This window comes from Stegodyphus dumicola, chromosome 7, assembly GCF_044657685.1.
Source record: "Stegodyphus dumicola isolate Sdum_Otavi_A_Nest chromosome 7, ASM4465768v1".
Taxonomy (NCBI): domain Eukaryota; kingdom Metazoa; phylum Arthropoda; class Arachnida; order Araneae; family Eresidae; genus Stegodyphus; species Stegodyphus dumicola.
Genome location: NC_140774.1, coordinates 107,136,634 through 107,152,299, shown reverse-complemented (window position 1 = coordinate 107,152,299; position 15,666 = coordinate 107,136,634). Strand labels below are relative to the sequence as shown.

General features: G+C 30.8%; 1 protein-coding gene across 4 annotated transcripts in view; it reads right to left on the bottom strand.

Moving 5' to 3' along the window:
• The window catches only part of Mtmr6 (Myotubularin related protein 6), a 169,951-nt gene that overhangs the window by 100,538 nt on the left and 53,747 nt on the right, over positions 1–15,666 (bottom strand). For all 4 annotated transcript variants that reach the window (XR_015042178.1, XM_085820692.1, XM_085820690.1 and 1 more), the window contains 3 exons: positions 11,635–11,760; positions 9,810–9,944; positions 3,742–3,874 (listed from right to left, as the gene is read on the bottom strand). Coding sequence is in view for 3 of the 4 variants with exons in the window: in XM_085820692.1 (XP_085676818.1) it covers positions 3,742–3,874; positions 9,810–9,944; positions 11,635–11,760 (394 nt within the window). In the remaining variant the exon portion in view is untranslated. The remainder of the gene's footprint in view (positions 1–3,741; positions 3,875–9,809; positions 9,945–11,634; positions 11,761–15,666) is intronic.

Below are 15,666 nucleotides of genomic sequence, written 5' to 3'. Positions count from 1 at the left end.
TAAGTAGCAAGAAGCTTTGAATTTAAGAAGACATTTATTCACACTGATGTTAAGTTAGTCTAGAAATAGAAATTCTGATTTAGTCCAAGGGACTGATGTTTGAGAAAATTTTGGTGAAATTATAAAGCAACTCTAAACAACTTATGTACACATGATGTAAAGTGTATACTAATTTTTCTTATGTATTGTAAATGATCCATGAAGTATGCTTAACAGTTTAGTATTACAAGCATCAAAGTTCTGTTAATATATGTGTTAAAGTAAATGCTTGCATAAGTATAAGAATTGGATTTTGAAATGTGAATGAAATCAAAATTGCACTAACAACCTTGTATTTGGCATACATATATTAAAACAATCGATTTCGAGGGCAGCTAAAGGTCCCTCCTCATCAGGAGAACGAAATTACTAAAATTATCAATGATAACGACCACATGTTTCTGCTACTCCTTTGCCGATGCTTTATTTTTTTCTTCTTTTTTCCCTTTTCTAGTAATTTCGTTCTCCTGATGAGGAGGGACCTTTAGCTGCCCTTGAAATCGACATTCTTGTGAATGAAATGTTTAATGGTAAGTTAGCAAAGTAAAATTAAATTAAATTAAAAGCAAAAGTTACTGGTATGCATGAAATTAAAGGTTAGGCCCTCCAGCCAACACAAAAGTTTAATCACCTATTTTGTTGGCACATTAGATGTAGCTTAAATTAAGGTATCTTTGACATCTAGTGTATCTAAGTTTTTAACATGATTTAGAAGGTAGTGTTGATACACTTATAAAAATCACACTTGCTCATACATTTCAGCACATTTTACAGGACAGCCATGGGAGAAAAATTAAATTCCAGAATAAATTAAAATGTATCAAAGTTTCTAATAAAGTTAAATGTAAAATTCAGTTATTTTTATGTTAATTAACCAGTTATTTTATGTTCCGAATCTGTACTGTCATTTCTCACTTTCTGTTTCCCTGCCAGAATGCAAATTAGCTCGCATGTACTTAAGTGAGGATTTGAGATTCTTTAATCAGAGTGTGTTCTGCTTGCTGAAGGCTATACTACTAATTGTAAATTCTGAGATAAGCGTACCTGTTTATAGTGTTGCTTTGTTTTTGTCAATAGTACTGGCATGCCAGTAGAGGCTTAAGAGCCAAGTTCCATGTTTAAATATCTCTATATAGCCTTTGGCTAATTACTACTTTAGTTTTAATTTAAAATTCAATTTTTGAGTTCATGCCATAAATGCTGGCTGATTCATAAGTGCCAGGTTACTAAGTAATGTACCCTTTGTTCAACTTACTTAATTTTAATATAAAAGGATCTCTTATACCATTCTAAAGTTCTGTTTCATATTATATAGTGATAAGTCACTTGCACATCAATGGAGGATTTGCCATACGTTACATTTAATTAAAGGCACAATCTTTAGAGAGTACCTTTTTGTTAATTGTAAGGAATTGTAATGGGACTTAAAGAGTTTGTCAGCTGATGAAACAGAAAGCACTGCATTTGTTTCAGAAATATACTGCTTTTTCCAATGATAGCGAATAAAAAATTTCCCATTTGACAAAGTTGTACTTCTTAAATGACAAAATTTTATAAATTGAAATTTGTGCATGATGCTGAATTTTAGCAATTCTCTGATGCTTTTTGAGTGAAAGCTGATTACTGTTTGCATGCAGAGAATAACGGAATACACATTGTCAAATTTTGTGCAACTCTGATTTTTTTAAACAAAAATACTACAGTACACATGGGCACTATAACAATACAGAAATAATTATATCAAGATTTATTGAAAATGTTATGGGCTATATTACGGATCTTTCTTGCATTTTTAATTTTATTGACTCATTGCTCCATTATGGAATTTTTAATGAGCTGCCATTTCCAAAATGGCCATTGGTTTTTTTGTACTAAGCTTGGTGAAAAATTAGTCACTAATGAGTTGCCAACTTTCCATCAGGAAGTAAAGATAATCGGAAGGTAACCCCTCCAAAAAAAATCAATATGCAATAAAATAATTTCAATTTTTTGCCAATTTATATTCAATATATTAACATATTATCAGCAGTAGTAGCAAGTAAATACACATTTTTGTAACAGCACAGTCAAATTTTAAATTACGAGTTGCCTCTTTTTAGAACAAAATTAATTGGAAATTACTTTTTTCCACAAAAATAAAATAATTAGGTAAAACTCTTAAATTATAATGAAAAAAAAATGTATTAATTAAAAAAGTGTGAAACCTTTTATCCCTTAAATGGAATTATATTACACGGCACCTCAAAAATTTCCTCTCAGTATCCTCTGCTTTATCACAAGCTGTGGCATTTCCAAGCTACAGTTTATAATGAAACCACATAGCACTTCCCAAATTAAATTTTAGCCAGATTCATAAAATATTTAAATGCTATAACTTATAGAGGTAATAGGTTCTGATATGCAAACTCCTGATTATTAAATGCCATGATAGGTGTATTATTCCAAAGGCCTTCACTCCTTTCATCACTGCTGCAAACAAATAAGTTTCAATGTGAAACATGTAAAAACAACATAAGCTGTTAATAACTTACTGATTAACATTTTTAGTTAACTTACTGATTTCTTAGTTTAGATTTAGGGAAAGAAAGAGTCATCTCCAGGGGCTACCTCTTTTTAATTTCAAACCTGCAAAGGCAAGATGCTCAGCTACTTGCACCAAATGAAACTGTATACTTTTCTGAATAAAATCAGATATTATAGCTCCGAAAAAGCCATAAATAAAGCAGCCTCCTTTATACAATAAGCCCTTTAGTTACTGAGGTAAGTTATACAGCACAATCTCAGATTAGTACTGAAATTTAAATTGAAAATTTCATTTGCACATAATATAGAAATCTAATTTTATTTACAAATTTGATACTATATTTTCCATCATATTTTTGTCAAATAACCCCAACATACAGAAGGAAGAACAATGAAAACTGCAGTATGAAACAATAAAACTGGTAATAATATGTTACAAGGAAAGTTTAGGAGAAAAATTCTCATTATGAATTTAGTACGGAATGTAACCTCCCCTGACTTGCTCACTTTATCAAAACATGTTTTCCCACTGGCAATAAGACTGCTAATCATAGTTTGGGGAATCAAGTTGCACTCCTGATGTACCTCCATGAAACATTATTCTTCCCCATACCATCACACCTGTATTACCATCATATTCCATAACATTTGCATTCCTGACTCTCTCCAGATGTAAACACATTTACAATCAGATGTTAAACTAAACCAATAAAGAAAACTTGAGACCAACTCATCAGTAAAGAAAACTTGAGACCACAGGTGTTCACTTCTGTCCTTACACACAGTAATCAAATGCTGTATTGCAGAAATTCACTCAGACATTCACTTCAAGCAAAGCACTGATTCAATTTCAGATGATATAATGACTTGCATTGCAGAAAACGCTTGACTTGCATAGCAGAAAACGCTTGATCACTTTTGATTGGCTAATGTTAATTAGGATTGTCTCACACTCTGCAAAAATGGATTACATCAATTGTATATTTTACGGAATATCATAATTTTTGGGTACATAAAGATAAATTTGCACATGAGTGTACTTTTAAATCAAAAATAGTTTTCTTTAATTACATAAATGTCACTGATGTAATTAAAAGTTGGTTCTTTAACAATAAAAGTAGTTCTTTGTGAAACATAATCTTCAAGTTTAAACAACAAAAATTTCAAAATGTCACTTACCATCAACAAGTTTCTGCAAACTATTCCTCATCACATGTATATTTTCTATACCAAAAAATTGGAATTTAATGTTTCTGTAAAAATCTTCATTTTCATAGCCTTTCCCAGCTGCCTTATTAGCCATTGCATTAATCTAAAAATATAAAAAGTTTCAGTCTGAATCACACCATTAAACAGGAATTTGGGATTCAAATAACAAAAGAATTAAAATTTAAAGTCAATGTAAAAATTTTCCCTTTTACAGCCTTTTACTACTGTCTTATTGGTATTGATTTAAAAATATGAAAATTTTCAGTTTGAATCACACTATCAAACATGAATTTATTTTGAATTACAAAAGCCTTTTTTAGCTTCAAATATAGCTAATTTATCACAAACTTTAGAAAGAAATCATTTATCATTCAATAAGAAACAGAAGAAAGATTATATATTCTCATGTTCCATTACATTCAACACATTATCTGAAACTACTGGACTGCTTGAAGTATGTGATGTGAATATTCAGGCTCTTGCTTTTCAAATATCCAGAATAAACTTCTTGTCACTTTTGTTTAAAGAATTAATAAAGAGATTGTGCATGAGCTGATGTTATGCACTGACTACAAGATCTTTGGCAGCAAACTGTTGCATTAATTCAGAAACATAGGATTATTTTCAGCATTCTCTTTGATATCTAATAAGTTCATAGACTATTTTATAAAAACTGCATAAGAAAAGGCTGCTAGAGAAATATATGATGCTTCTATGGATCTGTTTCAGCTACCAAAATTGGAAATGCTGATTTTTAATATTATGTTCCTTAATTTCTCAAATTCTAATGTTATTCTTAATAGGGGAAACAAAGAGCAAATAAAAAAGACATTACTACAAATATCAAGTTTTCTAAAAGGGAAAACTGATATCTGTAATTTGGTAACAATCCGTAACCCACACTCATGATCTATGTGTATCTTTATACTTGATTTATTAATTTTAGCTTAATACTAAAATTAACATGCCAATAACCATACAGTACAATGTATAATGTAAGTGTATATTTTATATTTAATATGCTAACTGATTAAAGAATCTGCATTCATCAGTTCTACTATAATAAAATTTTTACACACTCACTTCCAAACGAAATGCAGATAACCTACCATTTAAGATAAATATGCTTGGCAAAACTGCATACATAAATACCTTCTTTAAAAGTGGATTAGGTTTACAAAATTCCAGTCAACTTAATGTTAGACTTCTACTATTATTCTAGATAAGAAATACTGAAATAATTGAAATTTTTAAATTCAAATCAGAAACACTGAGAACAAATTTTAAAATGAAATTTTTCATTCAAATATTACAAAATAATAACTTTAGAAATAAATATTCCTTGAGGATTCCATTTAAAAGTAGAGATTGCTTAAGATAGCTGTAGTAACTAATTCCGGTTACTATCAGAGAGCATTAGTTCCAGAGGTAAGTGATCATTCGCTTCGTTATTAATACACACACGTTTTATTTACAATATAATACAATGGTTACAAGCATTATTATTAGGCATACGCCTTCATAATTATTAGGCTTAACACCTTCGTTCTTCCATCAAAACTAAAGTAAGCTACAGAATATCAACCGAGACAAGATGCTCGGAGCGCCAAATCAAATTTGTTTAGCTATCTATTTATAACAATAGCCATTCATTTTTAAAGTCGTAATGGAGTCCTCAGGGGTTAATATTTCTGGAATGATGCCAAATATATTGAGAATGAATCTGCTATAGGAAAGTAGGCTGAAACAAAAGACATCAAAAATAAAGAAAATACAACTATCTAGTACAGTAAAACAGATATGATAAGTGTCTATTTGACTACATTTCAGAAAGAAGTATGTTTATTCTTCTAAAAAATGAAATCAGAATTGGTTGGCAGCCACATATCACTTTCTTTCTTTCTTTTTTTTTTTTTTTTTTTTCATAAGGAATGGAATCAAAGATGAAAAATATTACCCTTAAAAGTTAAAGTTACTGAAGTAGCAAAGACTAAAAAATGATTAACATACATGGGAAATCTAGAATAAAGGGGAAAAATCAAGGTAATACTACATGTTAAAAAATAAAAAATGAATTTTAAACGAGAGAGAATGAGAGAATACTGGACTTTGTAAGCTGTGTTTACATCAAAGAGATTAAAAAAAAAGGGGGGGCCTGGTGAAATCAAATAAGCTGATTTATATGTTTAAAAAATTAATTTTTCAATTTTAACAACTAAAAATCCCTTTATTATGTAGATAATTGATTTCCCAAGATTGTAAAAAAGGGGTGAGGATTTTTCTTTTTATGGGCAGATTAAGTACCCTCACAAGTAAAAAAAAAAAATCAGTACTAGAATGTCTAGACCAAAGTATAATCATAAGCTGCAAGCCTGTAAACAGAAAGCTGTTTCTATGGCATGTTTTTCTTTGAAAAATCTTCAAAAAAATCTGCTGTCCACTGATTGTAATATAGTGACTACCAGACATTGCTAAATCTATAACTAACATTAAGTTATAGATTATAAAGTAGCATTATATATAAATATACTAGCGGGCAGGCCCGCCAGCTGAGCGGGCTGAAGCCCGCTTTTCATTGTTCAATGTTCATGAGTTTCCATTGTAATTTCGCCGTTATTCGAAAGTTGAACTGAACTACCAGTGTTCAGCAATTTTGAGCAGTCTGCGTCCGCTTTGTTCACCTATGTATGGAGAAGATACTGCATAAATGATACACATGCATAAAAGCAAGAAAACACCCATGGATCCAGCTGGACCGAACTACCAGTGTTTAGCAGTTTGCGCGGGCTGTGCCCGCTTTATTTACGTATGCATCCACAATATACTGCATACACGTTACACATACGGAAGATTACGAAAGCACCTATGGAGCCAGCCCGTTCGCCGAAATTCGAAAATTGGACTGAACTACCAGTGTTCAGCGATTTTACAGCTCAGGCTTTTTGCCAAGTGTAATCGCAAAAATTTTCGGGTATTATATTCAAACAGTAGATTCGTTATTAAAATTCCTTTTGATAAACTTTAACATAATCACACACAAAGGTGCATCAATATGTATATTAATGTAATTAATCAATCATAATTATTTATAATAAGAAAACTTTCCATATACCATATCCGAGCAACAGAAATTCAATTTAAAACCTTGAACGAAAAAAAATTTAATCAGAATTTAAATAAATAGTTTAATTATTATTTTTTGCAATTAAAATTTCTTAATTAAAATTTAATTTAATATTAGCTTTATGCGAACAGAGATATTATATTAATGCACTTATATATAATAACAAAAGCAGTGACTGATTACGTAGCTCAGTAACAGAAATGAGCACGCTGATTTAAGCTATTAGACATATTAATTTGTATTACTCAAAGTTGCTTTTCTTATTCAGATCCAAAAATCACGAATTGTTCGAAAAATGCACAAAAAATACGTATCTCGGCAACCGACAGTCCGATCGGCTCGCAATTTACAATCTTATAATTGCCAAATTTTGAAAAGAGGTTTGGTCTTTGTTCCAGACAGATTGGCAAATTAGAAGATTAATTAGCCATAATGAATAAAAATCCTCCACTACTTTAATTTCATCCCTGGCGAATGGCCTTGACGATTCCAAAAGTCGTGCGGAAACCACCTCCCCTTCTCCGACACCCGTCGCTTTCGAATCGAAGGCCGTCAACCAAGAGTTAGGAAGGGGAGATAAGGTAGTAGCGCTTTTTTAATGAATCTTCTAATTAGGCTCCTAATTAGCAAAACAGTTTACAACGAACACTAAACTTTATTTGAGCATCCGAGAAGTGCAAAATTCAAAATTTGAACGAAATCGATTAATTCTTTGAAGAGTTACGTGTTTTTGTGCATTTTTCCGGCTGAATTTCTCTAATTAAGAAAAATGCACAAAAAACACGTATCTCAGCAACCGAGAGTCCGATCGGCTTGCAATTTACAATCTTATAATTGCCAAATTTTGAAAAGAGGTTTGGTCTTTATTCCAGAGAGATTGGCAAATTAGAAGAGTAATTAGCATAATGAATAAAAATGCTCCACTACGTTTCCCTGGCGAATGGCCTTGACGATTCCCACGACCCAACGGAAACCAACTCCCCCCCTCAAAACCCGTCGCCTTCATTCCCAACCTGTCCACAAAGATCTGGAAAGGAAAGAAAAAGGAGTATTAGGGCGTTTTTAATTACCCCGTTAATTAGGCTCCTAATTCACAAATCAGTGTGGAATCAAGGCCATCAGTCATTTTATCCCCTCGCGGGTTTAAAATTCAAAATTTCAAGGAAATCGGCCGGTAAGTTCCAGATTTACCGATTTTTTGGGAACTTTTGGGCTCAATTTCTCTAATTAAGAAAAATTAATATCTTGGGAACAAATAATGCGATCGGCTCTAAATTTAGAAATTTACAACTCATAGATAGTCAAATGAAGGATGCTCTTTGTTCTAGAGAGATTGGGAAATTAGAATATTAATTAGCACAATGAATAAAAATTCTCCACTACGTTAATTTCGTCCCCCCCCCGCTAATGGCCTTGACGATTCCAACTGGAAAACGGATACAGCTGCAACCCCTCAAAACCCGTCGCCTTGGAATCCCAGCCTGTCCACAAAGATATGGGAAGGAAAGAAAAAGGGGTATTAGGGAGTTTTTAATTACCCTGTTAATTAGGCTCCTAATTCGCAAATCAGTGTGGAATCAATTCCATCCGTCGTTTCATCATCTCGCGGGTTTAAAATTCAAAATTTCAAAGAAATCGGCCGGTAAGTTCCGGAGATACCAATTTTTTTGTGCATTTTTCGGGCTAATTACCATCTTTGCTAATTAAAGTCGCACGAAGATGCGAATGGCCAAAATGGCGAGCCACGGACGTCCTGAATCCAACGGTATGCTCCGCTAAGCTCTACACCCAGCCGTTCCGGAGAAGATGAGGTTACAAACAAACAAACAGACGCGCACAGATTTTAATAGTATAGAGATATGAGAGAATATTTGTTTTATATATATATATATATACAGGCTTCAACATTTCAGTTTCTAGAATAAATGGCTGAAGTCTATATACTGATGATTCTGTGAACGTTTCAAAAATAAGGATATTAATAATGAGGTAAAATAATTACTGCTCAATGATTATACTAATAAAGACATCAAAGTTTTTGTCCTTCAAGAAGATAAAAAAATCCTTATTAAAAAGTGCTTCAAAGAGTTAAAGTGATAAGAAAGAACAGGTATCGGGGTACAAAATCAGAAATTTGAAGAAAGACTTGGAATAATGATTATCATTTCCTTTGGATTTACAATTTACTCCAAATAAATAAAATCAAATTTTTTATTATATCTGATTAATTAAATATGAGCAACTTACAGTAAGGAACACCACTATTTGCAGAATAAATACTTGATACCATGGTTGTTCCTTGTTGGGAGTTACTACTTATTAGTTAGAACTGTTATTTTTAAACAGTTCTATGTGTAACCGAATAGCAGAAAAATGCTGTCGCCAGTCTGTCTCTGACAGAGAAGAACATTTAGGAGTGCTGCACGCACGTTAATTGGAAGTATCAATGAACTATCTGTGAAAAATTCTCTTTTATTGGCTTTATTTCTGTTATATACTGTTTTAGTTTTCATTATAGTATTTGCACCCAGAACTGATGGCAACAATTTGATAATTCATCAGTGATATATTTTACTGTGCATTCTTTTTCTGTAATGTAATTGAGATGTAATGTTGTTTTTGAGAATAATGCCTCAGTGTCACTATAGTAAATAAACACAGTAAATTTCAAAGGATGATTGCATTTATTCTATAATGTTTTCATGTGTATATTGACGGAATTAATTCCATTCAATAATTCAATTTACCATGTACTTTATTTGGAGGGGGGAGGTGAAATGCAAACAATTTTACAAGTTACTTTTTGTTATAAATGACAAAAAATGCAATAAAAATAGGAACAGAATCCTTAATAAATCTTTGACAATTGATTAGTGCTTAAATGATACAATTAGAAAGAAAAAAATTGGTTTACCTTTGGTCGGGTATCCACTACATACATATATTCTGAATTTGGACTAGATTTTAAAATGCAGCTCAGTAACTGCTCATCTTCCACACAGCGTGCACTAAAGCCAGACAGGGGTTGACTGCAGCGGCATATAGCAGCCTAGTTATTAAAAATACATTTTAATAAAACATTTTAGAACTACATTTTCATACAGTAAATAATAATACCAGAATACAGTATATTATAATTTACCAGGAATATTTAATATCATTTAGTTTCAGGTGGAAAAATGTTTTTAATTTCTGTGATATAAAGCTGAAAATAATTCTGCATTAAACATAGTCTGATATAACTTGTATTACTTACTTAATAAAAATTGTAATGCATCCAATTTTGTTTAAAAATAGATGAATCACCATAATGTTTATTACTTCTACTATACCATCATTACAAAAGATCTGAAAATGATGTAAAATTTATATTTTGTATTTTCAGAAATCTTCATGTTTAATTTTATCAGTGCTAAACTCAAGGTTAGTTTAAAATGAGCCTTGCTTTTAAAAATGAGAATGAGTACACTAAGAAAATTACACGAAATATTTAGTCCATTTAATGAATTGCCCTTCACAGTATCAAAGACTTAAAAAAGAAAGAAGACAAAGACTAGATTGAATTCTTTGAAATAATGGTCTTTTTCATTTTAATGTTCCAGGTAATAGTTCAATTCATTTATCACAAAGATAAAATCAGTTATATGTATTTAAAAGGTAATTTAGTGAAACAGAAAGGACTGAAACAGAAAGTCTGGCAGCAATTTATCAGTTTAAAATGGTGGATTTATGCTGATGTATATAATATTAAATGAACCACATAGAATTTAAAAAGTTACTTTTATAGAAAATGCTTTACTCCTCCAATTATTCACAATTTTTTTATCTATGGAATTTTCAGTCAGAGCACTAATACACAAAATTTCATCTAAATTACATTAAAATTTACTCATAAAAAGATTACAATACTTTCTGAAGAAGAACAGAAAGAAAGAAAAAGGGAGAAAAAAAATAAAATAAATTTAAATACAACAAATTTAAAAAGAAAAAAAAAATCATGTAACATTCATTTACAACCGCCAACCTTCATTTTTATTCAAAGGTCACAGGATAATGGATGATACAGCTTTTTTTTTTAATCTGTTAAAGTTTTTTTTATCATAAAATTTATTCTTTCATCAAATAAAAATGATTTTACCTCCATTTTCTAAGCTTTATTACCAATTCATTTTTAGAATACATTATTAACTCATATTTTGACAAACATTCATTAAAATTATTTTTTATAACAAATGCAAAATGAAAATAGATATGGGCAAAGGTAAAAATTTCAGTGAATAGGAATAAAAATTTCAATGAATAGGTAAAAAAAAAATTCAATGAAGAGCATTACAGATAAAAACTATCTGGGCTTTTAGATAAAACAATAATAGCTTATACTTAAAAATCCTGTTTAATAAGATACAAATAAACCATACATCGGGGGGGGGGGGGGGTGAATAACTTTCATATTTACCTCAAGATGTGAAGAATAATAAGCATGAATTTTTATTAATACATTTATACAGCTACCTATTATTTCATACAGATGAACAAAATAGCTCTTTTACAAAAAACAAAACTGATCATCTGTGTGTGTTTAATCTATGACTTTCATACATTCTTGGAATTAATAAATAATATTTCAGAATAATACTGAAGAACAGAGTATCTAGAGGCTTTCTTTCTTTTTTTTTTCATTTAATTACAAAAGGGAAATAATTATAGACTTATCTCAAAATGATATATGCTTCCCTAACCATATTTTTATGTAAGTATGACAAGACAGGTAGCCTTCCTCGACTGCGAAAACGACTGCTTCCCACAAGAACAGCAGTTGAAGCAGATGTAGGCACGTATAAAAATCTTGGATACGTATCACATATCTAAACAGAAGAAAAAACAGGTAACTTCATAAGACAAAACTATTTAATTTATTTATTTAGTAGAAAACCTACTTTATTTGATAAAAGATTTACATAAATACGGAATTAAATTAAAAAAAAATTAAGTCAATAGGGGACTGAACAATAATAGGAAAATAAATTTGCAATTTTTTCTGCGTATTTTTGATACGAACAAGTATCATCTAAACTTGATTTGTTCATGCTGCACGTTGGGAAGTGCGTCAAATCTTCATTTTTAAGTTGTTTTTCCCAAAGAACTAGTTGACATTTGAATGCTTTAATTATGTCAAACATGTTCGTAATGATATGATCTTTTCCTTGTAACGATAAATTTAAATTGGTTAAGTGTTTGGTAATATCAACCAAGAAAGATAAATCTTGTATCCATATTGGATCGTAAAACAAACTTACGTCTTGATTTTCGTTTTTAAAAACTGACATATTTCTTCTTTCAAATCCCAGAATTGTTTGAGAATCTTGGAGCAAGATAACCAACATACCTCTGTATAGTAGGACAAACCCGAATATTCACTATCTAACTCACTTAAGAAAGCAGTGAATTGACGCTGATTTAAACCTCGAGATCTTATAAAATTTATAACTTTTTTTATATATGACAAAACATTCTCCATATTTATTACTTTCGTGCATACAACTTCTTGATGTATAATACAAAGCATATGATGAATGTTTGAACCGTGAATTTCACTAAGTTTTTTCTTAGTAATGCTACGAAGGCCTTGTTTTTCCCGGTCATTGATGGAACGCCATCTGTAGCTACAGAATTTAATTTTGCCAAAGGTAGATTGTATTTCTGCAGAAGTCCAAAAACACAAGTAAATATATCTTCTCCTGTGGTAGTACCAGGCATCGGTATTAATTCCAGTAATTCCTCAAAAATGTTAAAATTCTTGTCACAAGAACGAAAAAACACTGCTAATTGAGCTTTGCCACTAATGTCCGTGCTCTCGTCACAGGCAATGGAGAAACTTCCGAAACTAGATGATTTTGCTTTGATCTGATCACTTAAATTCGCAGCTAAATCAGTAACTCTTTCCGCAACTGTATTTCAAGACAATGAAATTGATTGAAAAGCCTTCACATTTCCAGGACAAACAATTTCTCCAGCTTTCATTAGGCATTCCTTGATGAAATCACCGTCAGTAAAAGGCTTTGAATGTTTAGCTATCAACTCGGACAAAACATAGCTTGCATGTACCGCCGCTTGCAATACTTTACTAAACATGGACTATTGCTTTTTCACTCCTAACTTGAGCTCTTTCAACTGTTCTTCTCTCATTAATCCTTAGTAATTGTTATATTTTGATTTGTGTTGTTCGTAATGACGTTTAATATTATATAACTTTGGTATATTAATAGTATTATTACATATCAAGCAGATTATTTTATCTTTTATTTCACAGCAAAAATATTCTAATTCCCAGTTTACTTGGAATATTCTATGTTCATCAGCGATTTTTCGTTTAATTTTACTACCACTTGGTTTTGATATAGACTAACTGAAAACAAAGGGCTGGAATAAACACGGTTAATGTTAAAAAGTTAACAAAAATTTATTCTTTCCACAAGAGATAAATCAAAATGCTGAAATATTTCTTCAAAAATATTCTAACAATATCACAAAATGTCAAACGTTTAGCAAAAATCAATTCAAAACAGAGACTAATTCTATATCACAGCGAAATCGCTACAAATCAATCATAGCATTAAGTAAACAAACAGTTCGCTAGAAGTACAGCTACTACTGAGATGAGTTGTTTGTTCTTGGCTTTTATAAGTTTTATAATTAATTTCTCGAATATACTGGAAACATCTATAAATATCTGGATTTTTGTGGATGGCAACAGCAATTACGAGATATTTATTTATTAGGTATTAAATGCACGCGCTGTTCTATTTTTAACCTTCCAACGCAGCTGTCTTTTCAAAAATCGTCTGCGTTGCTAAGGCAACATGAAGCAAATCTAATTACAATTCTAAATAAAAAAACTAAATAAATAAATAACTATGAAATCCGTGACAATATGAATGAAGTAATAATTAATAATAAAGCAAAGTGCATGCACCAATATATCGTACAAAACTATGATTGGAAAACTGAGACCATGAGTTCGGCCACATTCGGCTATCGGGGGATGCGTACAAGTTCTGAGTGCATGTGTCCCCCAAAAGTCGAAGGTAGCTGAACGCAAGCTACTCACACGCATTTGTAATTTAAGTAATGTGTGTGTCAGCTCACTGAGTAATCTAACAACACTGAATAAATTATCGTTAATTACTTAGCAGTAAACATTTCATTTTTCTCTTCGTTGATATGTTATTTTATTATTATATATTATTATTTGCCAATATATTGGCCGGGCCGCAAAAATATTTGTTGTGGGCCGCGAGTTTGACATCCTTGGACTAGGCACTGACTGACTGCTACTCTGCATGCAGGCAAGGTTTATATAGCTTTTGGGCTGCGTTCAAGAACATTTTGGGCAAAACCGGTAAGAATTCTCTCCAGAAATTGGAATATCACCAATTTTGTCATCAAATGGGCAATTTTGCACCAAATATGGCAAACCTGCCTCCTCTTGGCATTTTCTGGTAACCATACACTTGCTTTGCAGGGAAGCTGCCTTGCCGTGCCTGGGCATTTCATAACAATACGCACATTTCTGAATCCGATCCTGATTAACGGAAGAGTACCTTTGAAAATTCTGTATTAATATTTATTATGTAAGATTTAAGAGCATCAATCATAATTTCAGATCTTGTGCTGAAAGCAAATGGAATCATAATTTTAAATAATGCAACTAATTTTGTCTGCAGTATTCATTGAATAATGAAAAGCTATAGAGATAAAATTTACAAACCTTATTAAGCACATAATATTAAAATACCTGATATAGACTATTTCTTTTTCATAAGAAAATTTAGTGTGTTTAAAAATTTTAAATATTAACAAAATTGTACTGCTCATATTTTACATTATTGATTTACAGTACACTGAACAAAAACAGAATTCCCAAAAGTAAATTTTAAAATGAATTTATAAACAGCGCACTTTCACACCTTATTTTCAATAATATGAAGTGCTCTAAAAATTTATACCTGTTCTAGGAAATATATCTTCATTGCTTAAAATGTATAATGAAAATGTCAAGATTGTGAGAAAAAAGGAATTTCTCTTTATTATGGTATCTGAAAAAATAATCTGGATTATGTTGTTTTATTACATATACATTTATACCATTTGAAATTCTAACTAGATTACAATATTAAAATAAAGAAAGAGGGGGTAAAAGGCTATGTCTAAGTTTACATCAACAATAGTTAACATTTTTCAAATGATTACTGGTTTTATGAAGAAAATAAAAATCACAAAAAATATGCTAAATAAAAAGAGAGAGAAATTTGCAAATACTTCTTTCTAAAGGAAGAATAATGCAATTTCGTTCATGAGGAAATTTTAAAATAAGGAGTAAAAGCTTTCAGAGAAATTGCAAGCATTAATTAAGAAACTAAACTGAATCATAAAATATGCAAACAAAATTACTGCATAAATTAGAATTTTATTTTATTTCATATTCCAATTTATAACAAAATTACTCATACACAAATGATAGTATTAAACTACAGCAATAATTTCAGATAAATTATAAGAAACATTTCTTAATAAAAACTTAATTATTTCAAATTGCTATTATGGTAGTACAATTATAATAGATAATTTAAATCACTATTAGAAGGTACTATTATAATTATTTAAATTTTGTTCCCAGCATGCTAATTTAACTGTACACTAAGTGGCCTATTTCTTATGACTAACAGCCAATTTTATGCATATCGGCCATAATGTCAAGCTGTTGCCACTTA